This window comes from Phycodurus eques, chromosome 4, assembly GCF_024500275.1.
Source record: "Phycodurus eques isolate BA_2022a chromosome 4, UOR_Pequ_1.1, whole genome shotgun sequence".
Classification (NCBI taxonomy): Eukaryota; Metazoa; Chordata; class Actinopteri; order Syngnathiformes; family Syngnathidae; genus Phycodurus; species Phycodurus eques.
Window position 1 is genome coordinate 6,692,340 of NC_084528.1, and position 20,743 is coordinate 6,713,082.

The window sequence follows — 20,743 nt, forward strand, 5'->3', positions numbered from 1 at the left end:
TATTTATTTCATGTTTCTACGTCACATCCTACCTCTGCTATTTTAATCCACGGACTATGAGACTATAAATGTCCATATATATGTCCACATATGTTACTTATGGGGATAATGTTTTCTAAAATTGTTTTCTGCCCCTATAATCGTTTTTTTTTTTTTTTAGGTTATCATTGTGCTTCCGGTTTTATTAGCTGTAGTTTGAGCCAGTTCAAAGCTGGTACACAACATGTAGCAGTCAGAATCAGAACTGAAAGAATAGACATTAATTTAGACACATTGTATAATATTCCATACCTTTGCATTCTGTATACACTTATACTTATAGAGAGAGAGCCAATTTATTTTATAATCCCATGAATAAATTTGGATGTTATTTTCTTTCCCCCCAATATATGGCAAAAGGGGGAGGACCGTGATGTGCCAGCCCACACTGCTATGAGCAAAGATGAGGAGGAAGACGACAATCGGGATTCGGGTTTTGGGGAATCATTGAGGGGCCCCGCACAGGGCATCCTTCAAGCTTGCACCGCCCCTGGCCCGGTTGTCCAACTTTTGGACCTAATATTACTGCGGCAAAGGTATTTGATGACGCAGTAACAAAGTCATACTTTCCAATAAATACGTGTATGAAAAACACCTCTTGGCAGTAAATATTAAACAATCAAATAAACAACCGTAAACTAAACATGCCTTCTTGCACTAAGCTTGACGACGTATTTCTACATTCATTTTATTTATTTATTTATTTGTTTGTTTATTCATACAGTAATGAAAATAATGAAACGTGGCATAATTGTGTTCTGGCAAAAACGTGGAAAGCGAGCTATTTTGGGAAATGTTGATTTGGCTCCCTCTAGTGGCTGGGTTTATCTATAACGTGTAGTCAAAGCCTGCTAAATGTGAACTTCATTGGCCTTCATGTCGCCCAAAGTCAGTCCTCGAACTCTTCGCCAAATGGGACAGTTTGTTGAGTTCACGGCCACAAGGGTTGTATAAGGACAGGCGTATTTGCTTGGGGTCCTATGACCTTTGGAACAGACACAAGTTGTTACTTATTGCAGACAGCTATCGTGTGTGTATGCGCTCTGCAAACCCTCTCTTTCGTCATTCTCGTACAGACGTTCATCAGTCCTACAGCAGGATGGCGGAGCCCCGTGGAATCCTGATAAAAGGAGGCAAAGTTGTGAACGAAGACTTCTCTGTGATCTGTGACGTCTATATTGAACATGGGAAAATAGTGGACGTTGGGCTGAATCTTCACATTCCAGAGGGAGTGAGAATTATTGATGCCGGTGGTAAACTGGTGATCCCGGGCGGCATTGACACGCACACACACATGGAGCTGGCGTTCATGGGCACAAAGACTGTGGATGACTTCCATATTGGAACGAAGGTAAACGCATCAGGCGCTTCAATCTGATAGCTTTCTTACAGCGCATTCATGCCCAATTATTGTATGAATATCATTCTTGAGACGAGTTATGACTTCAATCAGGGTAGCATGGTGAAATAGTGGTAAACATCTGCCTCACAGTCGAGGTGCTCTGGGTTTGAAACCTGTGTGGAGTTTACATTTTCTCCATTTTCTATAATGCATGTCCTCACAAGGGTTGTGGGTGTGCCGGAGCCTATCCCAGCTGACTTTGGGCAGGAGGTGGAGTACGCCATGGACTAGTTGCCAGCTAATCACAGGGCCATCAACACTCACATTCGCACCTATGGGCAATTTACAGTCTTCAATTAACCTACTGTATTATGTGTGTTTTTGCAATGTGGAAGGAAGCCGGAGTAACTGGAGAAAACCCACACAGGCACAAGAACAGGCAAACCCACACAAGGGGGCCTAGCTGAGATTTACTGTACATTATTTCGCAAGTAATATTAAAAAGATGGGAAAATATGTACTGCCCTGAATGTCCCTAATGCAGAGTACCCACTGAAAACTGAAACTGACCATTTGCATCCATCCGTTTTTTATAGCGCTTGTCTTCATGAGAAAAAAACCCTGCTTATAATAGGGTGTCTTTGGTCTACTGCATATATTAGCGCTTCTCTATTCCATTCAACAGTAATTGGCTGGCGATGTACGATGCCAATTAGCTCAGAATGCCACTCGGCTTTGGTTTAGATCCCATTGGTTAAGGCGCATTGCTTCTCTACTGTCGTCCTTGCACTCTCTGCAATGTTTTAAAGCTAAACTATGTAACTATTTTTTTGGGGGGGTTTAAAAAAAAGACCAAGCCACTACTAGAGGAGATGACAAAATGCCGATTAAGCCTGTCCGCTCCTAACATCTCTTTTTTCTTTCAGTATTTGATTTTTTTATACTTAGTGTCAGGCAGCACAGCGGACGACTGGTTAGCACATCTGCCTCACAGGTCTGAGGTCCAGAGTTCAATCCGCGGCCTCGCCTGTGTGGAGTTTGTATGATCCCCCCGTGCCTGCGTGGGTTTTAATTTTCAACTTGGCACGTCGTGATCATGTGTATCTGAGCAGGCTGCTCTAGCAGGAGGGACCACGATGATCGTGGACTTTGTCATCCCCCAAAAAGGCAAGTCTCTTCTGGAGGCCTACAACTCTTGGCGCAAGACGGCGGACAGCAAAGTGTGCTGTGACTACTCATTGCATGTCGCTGTCACGTGGTGGAGTGACCAGGTGCTTACTCACGCAAAACTATGACACTACAGAGATGTGGACATGGCTGACAATTTGGTTATTATTTTTGTGTGTGTGTCGAGTCCATTTTCATTAGGCTTCTAATCTACTTGACATTTGGACAAATATATAAAGGTGTATGGAGGAACAACTTCTTTCAAAGCCTGAGGTTTTAGCCATGTTTGAAATTAACATCAAAGTGGTATCCTGTTCCGTGCCAGATCTAGCTTTGTTATTACAATAATCTTTAGTTATTTTGACGTAGTAAAAGGTAAACTAGCAGGACGGATAGCATCATGGTCCTAAAAATGGTCTTCATGAAACCGATCCCCTCCGGTATGATAACACCCATTAGTTCATCATCCTTCATGTACTAAGAAGTAGCCTGCTAAAACCTGCACAAATGGACAAACAAATATAAATATGAGACCCGTTGAATTTGTTTTACTTTGTTAATAGTTAAATGTTTGACCTTGGCGGATATTTTTGCTCTAGTGACATTGTTGTACACTACATAATCATTATTGCGTTGCCAAAACAATGACTATATTGTTACCAGTATGTATTATTTATTAGACTTTACACCAATTTAATCGGCCTTATCGGTATCGGCCGATAATTAGCATTTAAATGCTGATCGACCGATCGGCTTGAATGTCATAATTCTCCGATCAATGATGCCATTGCTCTGCAAAAGACATTTACTCCGCGTCGTCATCGTGCAAAGTATGTTTGAATCCAAAAGCTGGTTTATTTTTAGCCTTGTCGCGTGTCTTTTGTATCTTTTTTGTCTTTTGTTGCAGCCATAAAATTCCAAGTTAATGATTATTTGCTAAAAACAATCAAATTGATCACTTTGAACATTAAATATCTTGTCTTTGTAGTGTATTCAATTAAATATAGGTTGAACATGGTTTGCAAATCATTGTATTCTGTTTTTATTTATATTTAACACAACGTCCCAACTTCATTGGAATTGGGGTTGTACATACAAACATACAGGAATCTCGTCCTGCATCTGAGACACACAAAATTGAGCAGGGAAGCATAAGGTAAGATCAGTATGCAATGCTTTGGCTTAGTATACCGGCTTGGTGGCTGAAAACCAGTGTATGGATCATTATTATTATTTTTTTCATATAAGACAGGGCTAAATAAAATAATGTTTGCCCAGCCATATGAGGAAGAAAACAAAATCCACGACTTGAAAACAGACACATGAAACCCATCTGGTCTCTAAACCAATCAGCCATAGTGAAGGGCAGAAGGAACCCTCCCCTCTCCCTCTTATTGGCTGTGTGCGCTCTTGCACGTACGTGTGTGCGCACGTGTGTGTGCTTTTTAAATGCAGGCACTTGCGTACTCAAACCAAGGTTTTCTGACGGCGAGCCGGCAGCGGCACAGTTCCAGAAAGTTGAGCGGCAGAAATGGAATTAGTTCCAAAACCTCACGCCACCGCGATGATCGCGGCCTAACATCGAGATGGTATGTCGAATTTGGATGAAGTCGCTATAAAGTCGCTTTATAAGTGACAAAATCCATTTTAAACACAACCATGCCACCCAATTTCTTGAGCTGGGAACAACAAAGCACGATAGGACAGTTGCCGTTTCCCGTCAGCTTGCTATTATGGAACCCTTTTGCCCAACATTGCAAATACAAACGTGACAGCGTATACGGCGCACGTATGCTCACATTGTATACAGTATAGCGTGACTCACCATAGTAAGAGATGTAGCCACTTAACATGTCGTCCAAGCAGTGTTTAAAGAAAGGCTGAAGACTTTTAAAAAGTAGTACAAAACTTGACTCAAAACAGGTTGGTTTGATCTACTTGTTGTGCTGTTATTAATGTTGCTATACTTGGCACTTTTTCCGAACCAACTGGAAACTTGCTTCCCGCCCGAAGATAGCTGGGAGAGGCTCCCGCAGCCCACGACCCTAGTGAGGATAAGCTGTAAAAAAAAAAAAAAAAATGGATGGATATTTTATTTTTTGTTCTACATTACAATGCCAATGCTCAATATATTCTTTGAGTTAATTGTTCTTTAAAAGGATGTACTTGAATTATTATGCGCTAATATCATTGTATTTGTGGTGATAGTTTGTGGGAAAAGAAATTGTCCTTAAAACATTCATACTAAAAAAACTAAACACGTAATGCATTGAGAGAGAGAGAGAGAGAGAGCGAGAGAGAGCATTGGATTTTGTACAAACAACATAAAAAATAGAAGAACAACTGTATTAAAAAAATATATAGTGCGACAGCGAAGCAAGAACCGTAATGCCTGTTAGTTTTTCTACTGTTTTTTTATTGAAATGCAATTACATAAATTTTTCCAAGGTTAAACATATTCCTGTCTGTGTCAATTGATTTGACCTCAGTCGTCCACAAAAGTCAGTTGAGATTAAAGCAAGTTGCTTTTTAGGGCAAATATTGTTATACGATTAAAGATAGATCAAGCCTCTAATTTATTAGATACATTATACCATTCACCTTAAGGTTTACACCTATGGACAATTTAGAGTATTCAGTTAACATGCATGTTTTTGAAAAGGGGGAGGAAGCCGGAGTACCTGGAGAAAAACCCACGCAGACACGCACGGCGAGAAGATGCCAACTTCACACTTACTTTCTTCAGAACTGCAACAATGAAGTTGTTATTTTTCTCCTTCTTAGGTGAAGAAAGAAATGGAGATTATTGCCAAAGAAAGAGGGGTGAATTCCTTCAAGATGTTTATGGCCTATAGAGACGTGTTCATGCTGCGGGATTCGGAACTTTACGCTGCCTTTTCGCAATGTAAGACCATTGGTGCAATAGCTCAAGTGCATGCTGAGAATGGAGACCTGATTGCTGAGGTTGGTGGGACAAATTAAACATAGACACGTGCACAAACTAAAGTTTAGATCAGATATCTAGTAGCACTGTATACATCTTTTTATACTGATGCTATAGTGGGAAACACCACTAGAAGGCAGCAGATCTTTAAAATACAGAACAGTAACTTGAACAGTGGGGCAATTTGGCGCTTGACGAGTGTTTTGAGGCTTTATGAAAGTTCATGTTCTTAATGCTTCCAGCAATATGTGTAAGGTCACAGTTTTATGTGATTGGAATTGGTGATTTTCAGCTCTTTTTTTTTTAGGGCATTTGTGGGGCTAGTTGATTTATAGACATTGTGGTTGTTGCCCAGTTGTTCTCCATCCATCACCATGGTCCCGTTTGTTGTTCTCCACTCCATCGGGACACAACAGGGGGCTCAGAAGATGCTGTCCATGGGCATCACAGGGCCTGAGGGTCACGAACTGTGTCGGCCGGAGGAGGTCGAGGCTGAGGCCACCCAGAGAGCCATCACCATTGCCAGTGCTGTCAACTGCCCTCTCTATGTGGTCCATGTCATGAGCAAATCTGCCGCCAAGGTGGTGTCCAATGCACGCAGAGACGGTGGGTGACACATCGACAATTTGCGTGAGAAGAAATTTTACAATTCTCTTACACATATGTATAAAATGTATCGAATCCTTTCATGTGGTATTTGTTGTCTTAGGAGGAAAGCTACTGTATTACTCTTCTCTAAAGAATGATGCCTAAAACTCTTCCGTCAAGCTGAAGTGAAGTCTTTCATCTCCTACCAGGGCGAGTAGTGTTTGGAGAGCCCATTGCAGCCGGACTGGGAACCGACGGGAGTCACTACTGGCACAAGGACTGGGCCCATGCGGCTTCATTCGTCATGGGTCCTCCCCTTAGACCTGACCCCAGCACTCCTGGCTACCTCATGGATCTGCTGGCCAAGTAGGTGGTGCTAAAAACTGGAAGTAACTGGAATTATGCAGCTGTGATGCTTTCACTAGGGCAGCTCGGTGGGTAGGTGGGTTATGTGTGATAATATGGATTTTTTTTTTTTGCTTTGTAATATAAGAGTAGCTATAAAACATTTTGTTAATATAGTCAGCCAGAGCTGCGAGGAATGCAAAGGTATCAATGTCTAAGACTAAGTACTACAGTCCTGTTTTTGTTTTAATTCCTCATTTAAAAAAAAAAACACCATTCAACAAACACGTGTGCTGGCTACTAGTGTGGACTAAATGGGTGGCAACAATGGAGAAATTAAATGCCAGTATTTTGTAGGGCAATAGCCCGTCAGCGATTTACAATATTAAAAAATAATAATCATAATAACTGAACAAGTACATTTTTGGACTGGTGAACTTAGTTAAAAATGTTGAATTATAAACTATGAGCTGAACTGCTTCATTTTTGGAATTGTGAACTGAACTTCAAACTAGTTCGTGTAGAAAATGAACTTTCCCAACACTGTTTCTCTGTTATTTCGCAATACATATCGCAGGTTTGAACAAAAAAAAATAAAAATCAGAATGTCATTTTTTCCTAATATCATGCAGCCCTAGAATGGATTCAAACAGACTGGTGGATGGATATACTCTCAAAGCTCTGTCTTGGTGTATCCACCAACATGTTTATGTGACCTTTTGAACCCTCAACACTATTACTGTAACATCTGAAAGGGAAAATCAATACAATGATTAAAATCATGACTATAACACATCATACGATTCCCATTAAAACGGAGACATCCTTGAATTGACAAGTGAAGAACCTCATTTGAATGATCTTATTATCATTCTACACACCTATTCGGTCATTCATTCATATATTTGTCCCCTAATTGTGTCGTTAGCGATGACCTCAGTGTGACGGGGACCGACAACTGTACTTTCTCAGTGTGTCAAAAGGCCCTCGGAAAAGACGACTTCACCAAGATCCCCAACGGGGTGAATGGCGTGGAGGATAGGATGTCCGTCATTTGGGAGAAGGGAGTGGTATGTCCACATCACATGCCCACACTTATACTCACTGACTCATATCGTCAGACAGTGTACAACAAAAGAACACATTTTAACCTCTGAAGTCCACTTTTTACGGGTGTCCAGCTGCACTCCCTCATGATTCAGTGTATTTCTCCACAACTATCAAAAACACTTTTGTGCGCACAATTTAGACAAAATATTAGTTACAGTATAAACCTTAATCAGAAGAAAGATGTGATGATTTGATGAATTTAAACAAATGAAGAATTTATATTATGTCTGTGAACCTGTACTACTACAAACACTCATTATTTGAATGTCTCTGTGGTTTTCCTCCAAAGTAACACAGCACATAATCATTTACTTCTTTGTCATATTGCTTATTCTTTTCACAAGACATTTGACTAGTGAACACAAAATGATTGACTAAATAGTTCTACTTTCTCCTGCCAGGTTATACTGTATTGTCATATATTAAACAAACAGATAGTGTTGTGTCATTGAAAAATGTGCACATTCATTTAACAGTACAGTATACTTATTATTGTGATTGTATTTTGCTGTCTAGAATTGGTTCATGGTGTCAAACTTCGGTTAGGAGGGTGGTGGTTGAGAGGGGGGTTTGTAGGATTTTACTTACTTTTTTTTTGCATATATGAAATAGGTTGTGATACATGAGCATAAACATTTCTATTCACACATTTAAGCACTGATTCCCAACCAGGTATGCATGAGATCTCATCAGCGGTGCCGGAGGAAATTATCCAATTTCACTTCCAGAATTGATCAGAAAACAATTAAATGCTCTTCCATTAGATGTCAAAAGATACAATAACCTGTGTATCCAGCTGTTGCCATTCACACAAAAGAATAAGTCATGGCACTGTGTTCAATTAAACCGGCTCACATTTCACACTGTGTAAGTACATTCAGGAGTCAAGATCTTCATTATTTCAATATTCATACTTTTTGTGACATTTTAGTTTGGTAGTGTGCCATAAGAGTTTTCTAATGTATAGATAGGCACATGTTCAACTATTAACAATGCATTAAAGTAAAAACACAACAAAACATGAAATGTGTATTAAAGCCACTTGTGAAATCAATCTCTCATCTATACCCTGAGCTGGATTAAGACGGCCCACGGGCAACACCCCATTAAAACCGCATCATCCCGAAATTGACATCATCATGGCATCCATCCAAATATGACGCAATCACGTTTTAATACGATCAAATAAAAAAAAATTTCCATGGCCATATTGGGGCCATACAGTTTGTGTGGACCCCAAGCTTCAGATAGTGCAAACCTGTGGATTAACCCATTGCTTATTCATGAAAGCTATCCCTTATCCTTTTAACGTATATTCAACTGAATATACTACAAAGACAAGATAGTTATTGTTCAAACTGGTGAACCTTTTCACATTTTTTGCAAATATTCTCTCATTTTGAGTTTGATACTTTTGAATTTGAACTTGATCAAAGCCCCCAAAAAAGATGGGACAGATGTAACAAGAGACTGGGAAAGTTGAGGAATGCTCAAAAAACAGCTGTTTGGAAAATTCCACAGGTGATCAGTGTTAATTGGAAGTCGGTGAGTTTCCTGATTGGGTAAAAAAGAAGCATCCCTGAAAGGCTCAGTTTTTCATAAGCAAGTACTTTGTGCACAACTGCACAAGCAAATAGTCCGGCAGTTTAAGAGTTTCAGTTTGTCAATGTACAGTTGCCAGGAATGTATGGATTTCATCATCTACGGTCCATAATATCATCAAAAGATTCAGAGAATTTGGAGAAATCCCTGCACGTAAGCGGCAAGGCCGAAAACCAACATTGAATGCCCGTGACCTTCAATTCCACAGGCGGCACTGCATTAAAAACCGGCATCATTGTCTAAAGGATATTGCCACGTGAGCTCAGGACCACTTCAGAAAACCCTCAGTTTACACAGTTTGTCGCTACATCTACAAATGCAAGTTAAAACTCTACCATGAAAAGCAAAAGCAATATATCATCCAGAAATGCCACTGGCCGGCTTCTCTAGGCCCGAGTTCATGGACTGAGATGGACTGACATAAAAGTCAGGAAAAGTGAAAAAAGTGTGCTGTAGTCTGACGAGTCCACATTTCAAATTGTATCTGGAAATAATGGACTTTGTGTCCTCCGGGCCAAAGACGAAAAGGACTGGCTGGATTTTTATCAGCCCAAAGTTCAAAGGCCAACATCTGTGAACTTCAAAAGCCAACATCTGTGATGGTATGGGATTGTGTTAGTGCCCTTGGCATGGGTGACTTGCACATCTGTGAAGGGACCAATAATGCTAAATGGTACGTACAGGTTTTGACGCAACCTATGATGCCATCCAAACAATGTATTTTTCAGGGATGTCTCAGCTTCTTTCAGCAAGACAATGCCAAGCCACATTCTGCATGTCTTACAAGAGCATGGCTTCGTAGCAAAAAAGTACAAGTATTAGACTAGCCTGCCAGCAGTCCAGACCTGTCTCCCATTAAAAATGTATGCCACATTATAAAGTGCAAAATTGGACAACGGGGACCCAGGACTGTTGAGCAACTGAAGTTGTACATCAAACAAGAATGGAAAAGAATTCCACCTCCAAAACTTCAACAATTAGTGTCATCATTTCCCTCCCAAATGCTTATTGAGTGTTGTTAAAAGGAAAGGTCATGTAACACAGTGTTAAATATGCTGCTGTCACACAGCTTTTTTGGAACGTGTTGCTGTCATCAAATTCAAAATGAGTGAATATTTGCCAAAAAAAAACAAAGTTTCTCAGTTTGAACATGAAATAGCTTGTCTTTGTAGCGTATTCAATTGAATATGGGTTGAGAAAGATTTGCAAATAATTGTATTCTCTTTTTATTTATGTTTAACACAATATCCCAACTTCATTGGAATTGGCGTTTGTATGTTTTACACAAGGTCCCGACATCATTGGAATTGGGGTTTGTATGTACAGTATGTATGTAGAATTGTAGAGCACAGGTCACCATTTGATTTTAAACATTTATAACTGTACTACCAGTACTTCATTCCAACATGGGTCAAAAATGTTGTTTTACTTTGACATATGTTTGACATTTTTGCTGTGTATCAAACATTTTGTGAAACTGCATATTTTTCAACTTGGTACAGCAATGATAGTATACATTTTGCATTTCTCCACTTACAATAAAAAACAATTATTGTGGTCGACATATACGTAGGCCATTGATTCTGATTCACTTGCAACATTTCAACACCTCTTCCATTAAATGTAGGTGCAAATGAGGCACTGTTTCCGCAAACAGTAAAGAGCGCAAACAGAGATAAAAATATAAATTTACAGAATTGACAATGCTTTTTCTTGGTGTAGATGCCAACAATTTACTTTGTAGTGCTTTCAAATCACATATTGTCTTGCCTCACATTGACTTCTGTCTGTTAATTGTATATAGTGCTATCAACTGTGCTCTCTCACTCAGATTTGTGTATTTCTAACTTCCCAGCACAGCGGCAAAATGGACGAGAATCGATTCGTAGCTGTCACCAGCAGCAACGCAGCGAAAATCTTCAACTTCTACCCTCAAAAAGGCCGGATCGCCAAGAACTCAGATGCTGATGTGGTTATTTGGGATCCCAAGTCATCAAGGTGAGGGCCATTCAGCATTCAAGAGAGAGCTGTGAGAAGCAGCAAAATGAAGTATGTGTGTGTGTGTGTCTGTTTGTGTTTGTGTGTCTCTGTCTGTGCGTTTGTTTGTGTAAATTCAAAATACATCGAGTGCTATTTTTAAACCATCATCTTTCATGGAGACATGTCTCGCACATCATCACTCTTAACTGCACGTGGTCTTAGAAGAGTGAGCATACATATACAGTACATGAACTCAGACTGTCGACGCTGGCAGCTGAAAACGGGATGTGCCGCCTTTTTTTCTTTTTGCCACCCAGAAGATGCCATGTAGTTACTACGTAAGCTGATTTTGTCTATTGCAACTGTGCAATATGTCACTTTTCTGCAGCTATAAAGGGTGACACTAATAACAAATAACATTCATCAGATCTTCAGAAAAGATCTTTTTAAATGTTAGAGGATTTTATATTTTAAATCCCAATGACTTAAACGTTTATATAAGCTTGACACCGTCAAACCTGCTGGGATGTCAGTGATGAGTCATGTTGAGGATTTTAAGACTGAGGAAGCATTCACATGGGAGCTCATCCCATTTTCTTAAGAGAGAATTAACTTTTATTAAAGCTCTTTTCAGGAAATGCCTCAGAATTTGCACTTTGTTGTTTGGCAAAATATGACAGTTGTGCATTGCAGAGTAAACTGGCGAATGAGCAAAAGATATTTCTTCTCCCCAAAAGTAACACAAACAATACCATGAACATTGTTGTGTTCCAATGTGCTAATTATCATTCAAATTCAACAGATATGACGTCACGGCATCATGTAAAAAAAGAGCAAATTCAATCTGATTTTGGTATTGTCTCCTTAAGTAAAGGCAATCCGAACACATGGGTTTCTTCATAAGGAGCAAGTTGAGATCAAACACACGCACACGCTTATGTAATCCAAATTAGACTGTGCTGTTCTACTTGCAAGAGAATCTGGGCTGAGGCCCTGAGGGAGGTCGCTATGCACTGATGTGATTTGGAGAAGAACTCATTCTGAACCAATGTCCTGAAATTTACTGTAAGTCAATATGCTCATGTCTGTGGTTTGCGTGGTTGTTACAGTGGACTGTTTTGCAGTTAGACAGGCTTCTTGTAAATTACTCTCTCTATAGATAGAGTGTACTATTTCCTTATTTAAGCACAGGGGTGCGTCGTGTTTAATTGCTGCTCCCATGAATTCATCTGTAAAACTGCGTAATTAATTGCTCTCAGTGCAAGTGTCACTCCGTAACATCCGGCGCCAGAGGCTACACGCCGTTGCATAACGCGGAGCAAACTCAGTCAATGGCCTCATGTCGCATAAATAGGCTTCTTGGATGATGGCGATTCAACTGTTTGTCTCAGTTTTAGCGAAATTTTATAACCAGAACAGTTGAGATGCAATCGATTCAAAGAATGAGAATATTCACAGGCTAGCAAAATATGAATTTCATTATTCTTTTTTTTTTTAATCAGCAGCTGATTCACTTGAGTTATTGCGGTGATATGCAATCTGTACGGACTTGACTAAGGGAGCAGAGGGTTGAAACTTCAAGTTGGGCTGTGGAATAATGTGGTATAACACAGTACAGACCTGTATATATGAGGCTGTTTGTTAGAGAGACGGTTCATCTGTAGTGTAAGGTGCTATCCTATCATTCTCATTTCATTTGCAAGTTTTGCCACACTCACATAAATGTAAATTGCTGGGCGGCTGTGGGATGCAGGGGGCGGGGCATAGGTACAGATATTAGAAGATGTCTGGAGTGACAGCAGGATGTGATGTCTGTTCTTGTTTTTTTTGTTCGTTTATTTTTGTATGAGTCCTTTGTGCATAAAATCATTGCGTGTATGAATGGTTATTGGCGTTTTCGTCTGTATGTTTCTGTATCATTCCCAGAGGCCATGAACCTAGACAAGGTGAGTTTCTACAATCTGAAAAATGAGGATGGATATTATGCTCAAGACTGTTGCCTTGACAGTGGAAACATAAATTGTAAACAATATGCACCTGAGCAAATGAACTCCCTAAACACAGAGACCTAGTTTTCCCTCAGTTATCTAAATATTAGAAGCTTATCTAAACACAGTGATGATCTTGCTTCTTTACTTACAACTACTGGGTGTAAATATGACATTAGGATGCTGTGAAACTTGGTTAAACGACTAGACATATATTGATATTCTCAAATTAAAGGGTTACAAGAATAGAATCTGGAAATTAGTTGGAGGAGTGTGTCTTAATGTGAACTTCAGACTACTACCAAATATGATATTAATGTGATGATAAAATGTCTAAATGGTAAAAAAAAAAAAAACTATAGTTGGAATAATTTATCGCTCCCCTGATTCTAACATGGATGTCTTCAGGGATAAATTAGAAGATCTTTTATATTCCATAATCAAAAAATATCACAACTGTATTCTAATTGGTGATTTTAACATCCAGTCGATACCGTAGCTCCAAAGAAGATACAACCAAAAATGATGTTATCAACACATGACATTCCTTCTCCTTCTTTCCAATGATAAACATCTACATAGGAGTAACACAATTGTCCAAGTCAATCATTGATATTTCAATTTTCAAAACACCAAGCTGGAGTCTGGAGTGGTACAATCTGATATAGCTGACCATTTTCCCATAATGCGGTAAAAAATTGTAAATTTTAGTCAGAGAATTATCCGATTCTATTCGTTATACTATCCCCGAAAAGACTGCCGCATGCAGAGCCAAAGTTCGTAACCCTTGCCTCACAAAAGGGATACTAACTTCCATAAAACAGAAAAACAAACTTTATAAACAGTACATCAAAAACCCCACCATCTTTAACAAAAATAAATATAATGCATACAGATAAGGATAGCTAAGGGTGACTCTAAGAAGACTTAGTAAGTCCTGAACAATGTCTTCAACAGGGATAAAAAAAAAAGAAAAAAAAAACATCAGTTCTTCCTGTTTATAAAAACTGTTTTGACCGAAATTTGCCAATCGATTTAATAATTACTTCGTCTCCATTGGAAATACCTGGCAAATGAAATCCGTCCTCCTCAAGGCATGTTTTAGAACCAGTATCTTACAGGAGACTATCCTAACTCTTTTTTCATGACCCCAACCAATCATGATGAAGTTTATGAAAACATCTTGAATCTTAACAACTCTCATACAGCTGGCGCGGACGGTCTTTGTAGCAAAATCTTGAACGCTATTGGTCCTACTGTAGCAAAAACCACATGCACATTGCATAAATTTACCTTTACTCTCTTACTCTCTAAAGATGACCAGAATTGCAAGAATAACACCAATTTACAAATCTGGTGATAAAAATAATAACACCAATTATCATCCGATATCTCTTTTGCCTGTTATTTTAAAGATTTTAGAGGGAGTTGTTTTTCCATCCATCCATCCATTTTCCGAGCCGCTTCTCCTCACTAGGGTCGCGGGAGTGCTGCAGCCTATCACAGCTATTGTCGGGCAGGAGGCGGGGTACACCCTGAACTGGTTGCCAGGCAATCGCAGGGGAGTTGTTTTTAAAAGACTGTAAATATCTTGAGTAGCTTAACATATTCACTAGGGGGTTGGGGGCGTGCGTCTTGCTCTTCTGGGGTTGGAGGGGTGGGGTGTGGGGTGGCTGGGGGGGTGGCATGGGGTCCCTGCGGCCCCCACCTGGTAGACGGTTGTCAGTGCGCCTCGGTGGGGCCGGCGGACCGCCCTGGGTCCCTCGGTGTGGGACGTGAAATGTCTCTTGCATGTAGGGCAGGGTGATATGGCCTTGAAATAAAATCTCTCATTTTTTCCCCCACTTCACTTGTTATAAACCAGTTTTGATCCCTTCCTCTGTTGTGATTTTCTTTATTTCTCCGGATAGAATTTTTTTCCAGCATTAGCTTGCATTAACTTACAAAAACATAATGGAATTAAAAAAAATAATAATAAATTCCAGATAATGTGCAAATAAATGTTTCCTCTTGGGGAAACAAAATATTTGTTTCAGCTGTCAGCAAACCTGTGCTTGCACCTTTGTGTCTTGACAGGAAAATATCAGCCAAGACGCACCACCAGGCTGTGGACTACAACATCTTTGAGGGCATGGAGTGTCATGGAGTGCCGGTGATCACCATTTCCAGGGGCAAAGTGGTCTACGAGGATGGACAATTGAAGACGACACCTGGCTGGGGCAGATTCATCCACAGAAAACCCTTCTCTGAATTTGTCTATAAAAGAATCAAGCAGAGGGACCAGGTCAGTCAAGATTTGTTTTTGTTTTTTAAAGAAAAATACATGCGCTAATAACAGTACTTGGTGCACACTCATTTATAGGCAGGCATTAACATGCCGAAGCAAACTTGCAAGTCCATATTATTTAACTAGTTTTAATTCTCCCGATCCTTGTTCAACCGCAGTACACTTGAGACAGGTGTGATTTGGCATGGTGGTTGATAATGCACAAGCACAGGCATGCAACGTAGTTCAATTATTAGAGTTATAAACTCATGAATAACAGCCATCACTTTGCATAGTCAAGATAGAAACTTAAAATAAACAACAAAGCCAGGAAAGTTGCAGTATTGCTTTAACTTACTCCAATATTACACCTGAAATTACTGTATAGTATATAAAATCGGCATTTTGACATTCAGACGAACTGACCATTCGCTTACATTGACATTATGTTATTAAAAACACAGAGTGTAGTCGAGAGCTTCTAAGTTTGAATCTTGGCTCAGGAATTGGCATGTTCTCACCATGCTTTTCGTGTGTTTTCTGTTTCCAAAAACATACTGTATGGTAGGTTAATTTAAGACTACATTCTTTATCATTTTGTGAATGTGAGTGTTTCATAGTTGTTTGCCAAATGTGCCCTGCAATAGGCTGGCGGGCCAGTCCAGGCTGTATCCAACCTAGGGGTGCTCAAAAGTATAAGATATGGCTTTGAATGTTTGTAAAGGTTTTGAACAAATGACGAAAAAGTATAAAAATGTGTTCACAGGGCATTGAATCAATCGCAAATGGATTGCTCTCTTTGTCTTAGAAGACATTTCGCTCTCATCCGAGCAGGCTTCATTAGTTCATGCAACAAGGCTTAGTTAGGATGCACTATCTAGTGTTTGTGTGGAAAAGTCAACTGTACGTGGTGTGGGGCATGCCTCTAAGTTGGAGCATAAATAGTTGAGTTTTCCACACAAGCACTGAGACAAGACAAGACAAAAAGAACAGTCTAGTTCCAATCGATTCAATGCCATGAGAATGAAATGACCTGGGTGAATGAGAATATTCACATGCATATAAACGTGAAACAAATGCGTTTGTGACATTTGCCACGTTTGAGTTACAGCAGGCAACTATAAACATAAATATCGAAAAGGCTTAGGCCCAGGTACACACATAAAGAAGAATCGGGCTGTGTTTGCCCTGATTTTGCCCCTACCTGACGAAGGATGCCAAGCGCCAGACTATTTTATGTCTTATAAGATTATCCTGAGGTCTGAGATGCGTGAATAATGAATTTGTCCCGATAATACGGGGCCGACAATTCTTAAGAATTAAACATGTTTGATATTAATGACCCAAAATCTTCATGTGTGTTGGGAAAGCCGATGACTCCCAAGTCATGACGACATGAATTGTGACACGAAATGGAATGGAGCCCATTAAGAAGCAACCTGACTGAGGAACAAGGAAGCGGTCGTAAATAAAAACAAACCCATGTCCTACCATGTCCGTGTCCTACCCGATCTCGTATTTTGTATAAACGGGTCCACTAGGGGCAAGAAGTGTTTTCCAAAGCCAGTCTTTAACGACGACATCATCATTCTACAACATTCCCACCTCCTGTCCTTTCGGCAACACTCGTCGCTACAGAGCCAGTACTGTTTCTTCTTCTTTGTTTTGTTAGATCACGTTTGATCGTGCGAGAGGCCTGTCTTGGAGGTCTGGATTCTAGATCTGTGGTGGAACAGAATATTTATGTGTATGGTGTTCTGTGTTTAGTTTATCAGAGCACACCACACACAGTACGACCAAAACTATTAAATACCTGATTTTTTTCATCGATATGTGTGGTTTGTAACTGAAAAAATTAACCTTTAAGAGTTGACAAATCCTTATATGTGTACCAGATCTAAAAAGTGCTGCGCAGCAAACATAGGGTTGTCTGGTGACCACATTGCCACCTGTCATTTAGATTACGTGTAATCTTTCTCTCTTCTTTGGCTTTTGTCTGCAGGTGGGCCAACCTATCGCTGTGATCAGACAGCCGTATGACGGAAAAGTCATTTCAGTGTGAGCAAGTGAAAGCTACTACATGAAAGCTCGTTGGAGTCTGTCTTGATGTCCTTGCACACACACCGCCGTCAGCGCCTGAACAAGTCAACAATTTTTCTCCAATACAAATAGCAATACCTACACATTTTAGATACAGTACTGTACATCAACATTTGTGCAATTTGTTGTTATTTTAATACATCTATCAAGCTAGGAGCAGATGGATTTAGGTCAATTCAGCATCAAGGTAAACAGTTTTATAAAATTAAAATGATCACTATCTTTATTATATTTGCAAAAAAATAAAAGTGGAAGTGGCTAACAGGAAACTGTTGTTTAATCCTTTATACAGCACTACTATTGTTGTACCCAATGAACACTTGCCTGAAATGGTTGTTGTAGTCTCAACCTTTATATTTAATGGAAGAGTCATTTCATAGACTTGGAGAAACAGTTCATCGACTGACAGTAATTAGATTTTCGTTGAGCCACAATGACTCTGCATTTGCATATTCAGCAGGATGGCACATTATCATATCCACTCCATCTATGCCCATAAATGGAGCGCAGTCCTTCCCTCCCGTGGTAAAAAAAAAGTCTGCGGCTGTCTGCGAGCATCATGTGGGAGCTTGCTGTCGGGCTGGCATGCTGACGTGGTTTTCTGCCACGGGGCCCGCTGAGACATAATGTGAGTTTATCAGGTTGCCTTATGGGTCAGTGGCAGCGTGTGACTCACACAAGGCCTATGCTTTCTTCAGCTATACCACTTCCTCTTACGGTTGACTATGGAAATGATAGTGCCACTCGGGAAAGAAGGATTCTGAAGCTTCTTCGTAGCTTCAGAATAGATTCTGAAGCTACCGTATGCGATTTACAGTACCGTGAAAGTATGAGACACTATACATTATACAGCATGTGTTCATTAAACATTTGCTAAAACAACAAATATGCTGTACTCCAGTATTTCAGATTTACTGTAGATGTACTATAGTCTTGCACACGACTGTACGATGTAATACATGTGCATGTATAATTTAACATACTGCAAATAGGTCCTGTTTACAGTTTAATGTAGTCAATGATAAATGAAACAAAAACTTCATAAAAGTATTTTGGGCGACTTTGCGTATCATGAAAAGCGCTATTTCATGGTCTGTGTTTTGGTTTGGGTTGTTTCATGTTTTCCTGTGTTCCATGTTTATCTTGTGTGCTCCTTTAGTTATCGTATCCACTTGTTCTCATCAACTTTCGACCTTGTGTCGACCAATCAGCTCCCTCCAGCCACTCGTGTCTTGTCCAGGTGTTCCTCATTGCCTCGTCAATCTGTTTGTGTTTAGTTGCCTGGTTTCGTTTCAGTTCTTGTCGCTTCATTGTTGTTGTCAGGTGTCTTTGTCTCTGTCTGTGCCACGTCTTATTTACCAGTCATGTTTTTTTTCCAGTTTTAGGTTTATTCAAGTGTTTCTTTGTTACTTTGGTTATCTGTTGTGGGACCTTGTTGAGTTTGCTTTATCCATGTTCCTTGTTTGCCCTTTTTCTGGAAATTAAATACAATTTTTGAGACTGCTGCACTCCTGCCTTGCCTCCCTGCTTCCCTGCACTTGGGCCCTCCACGTTTTCTTTAGCCTTGCCTTCCTCGCCTTCCAAAAACAATTGTGACATCCCCTCTATTATTATTCTCATTAATTTAATGTACTGTGTTACTTCAGGTACGAGTTGCAACCAATGCATACTGTATTTATGAATGGGTACTATGAAAGTCAAAAACAAAGCAAAAGGATCATTCTCAGTTATCTGAAGAATGCAAGGGTCTAAGTGCCACTGTTCTCTGAAACACCTGCACGCTGTGACAATGCATAGTGACAGTACTGTACAAGAGGAAGGAGGAGTGTGCTGTTGTGCTGTTCACTGCACATGCAAGGGACATCTGTCTTGAATTATGTAAGTACAGAGTCCTTGTCTATGCAAACACGCACAGAAGGCGTCTTTATTTTGGCTTATTAAAGCTTGTTCTGTGCTTTTGGTATGCGAAGAGTCACAAGAAGAAATTGCTGATTATGTAAAGATGAGGAAGATGATGTGTGCGTAATTCCTCTTGCAGGAAATGTGACAGTTTTATTTGCTGTATCATTGCTCACACTAACTTATCAATTCATGTTCTTCTCAGTTATTATCAGCAAGAGTATGTCTCTTCTATAAACCGGATATTTCTTGTGTAGACAGGTAATAAGTTAAATCGTAATGTTTTGGGCTAGACACTAGAAATGCATGGTCATAGACGACTGCAATGTACACCACAGGGCATTCATTATTTTATTACATATTCATTACGTGTTACCAATTTATGCAGAAATGCGGGAAAGGGTTCCTTGCAACTGCGTGTATAAAATAAACACCAATTGTTCCTGCCATTATAAAAAGTATACACATTGTTTAAATGCCATCTTTTTGTAATCTAAAAGAAAAATCTATCAACAATCAAACAGCAATCCAGCCCCTTGTCAGTGAAAATGAATATCAGCTGGTTCAGTCCTAATTGATGGCCTACAAAAAGGTCTCATTGCCAAGGTGGGAGTCAAGACACATCTCATGATGGGTAAGAGCAGAGAGCTGTCTCAAGAACATCGCAAAGTAATTGTTGCAAAACATAACTATGGCATTGGTTACAGGCGCATATCTAAGCTTCTGAATGCTCAAGTGAGCACGGATGGGGCCATAATACGCAAGTGGAAAGCCAATCGTACCACCATAAATTTGCCTCGATCAGGTGCTACCCGCAAGATTACTGAGAGCGGTGCAAAGAATAATCAGAAGGGTTGTCCAAGAGCCAAGGACCACCTGTGGAGAGCTTCAGAAAGACTTGGAATTAGCAGGTACAGTTGTCACAAGGAAAACAGTGAGTAATGCACTCCGCCGCCATGGCCTGTATGCACGCTCACCACGCAAGACCTCATTGCTGGAAAACAAAAACTTGAAAGTTTTCTGAACATTTGGACAAGCCAGTTAAATACTGGGGCTGATAGTCTGGTCTGATGAGAGCAAAATTGAACTGTTTGGATGCCATAATGCACACCACATTTGGAGGAGAAATGGCACTGCACATCACTCTAAAAAAAACCATACCAACAGTGGAGTTCGGAGGTGGGAACATGATGGTGTGGGGCTGCTTTTCACCAAATGGTACTGGTAAACTTGCATTATTGAAGGATGAATGGGCAAGTGTACCGAGACATTCTTGACAAAATCTGCTGCCATCTACAAGGATGATGAAAATGAAACGAGGGTGGACATTTCAGCAGGATAATGATCCAAAACATACTGCCAAGGAAACTCTT

At 40.0% G+C, this 20,743-nt stretch overlaps 1 protein-coding gene across 1 annotated transcript; it reads left to right on the plus strand.

Annotated features, from left to right (window-relative positions):
- The first annotated feature begins 1,138 nt into the window (after positions 1-1,138).
- Positions 1,139-17,515, plus strand: dpys (dihydropyrimidinase). Its single transcript, XM_061675518.1, has 9 exons — positions 1,139-1,390; positions 2,494-2,652; positions 5,333-5,512; positions 5,909-6,098; positions 6,290-6,446; positions 7,354-7,495; positions 10,993-11,135; positions 15,182-15,389; positions 17,374-17,515. The coding sequence occupies exons 1-9, from the start codon at positions 1,139-1,141 to the stop codon at positions 17,431-17,433; spliced, it is 1,491 nt and encodes a 496-aa protein (XP_061531502.1). The 3' UTR covers positions 17,434-17,515.
- The last annotated feature ends 3,228 nt before the right edge of the window (positions 17,516-20,743 follow it).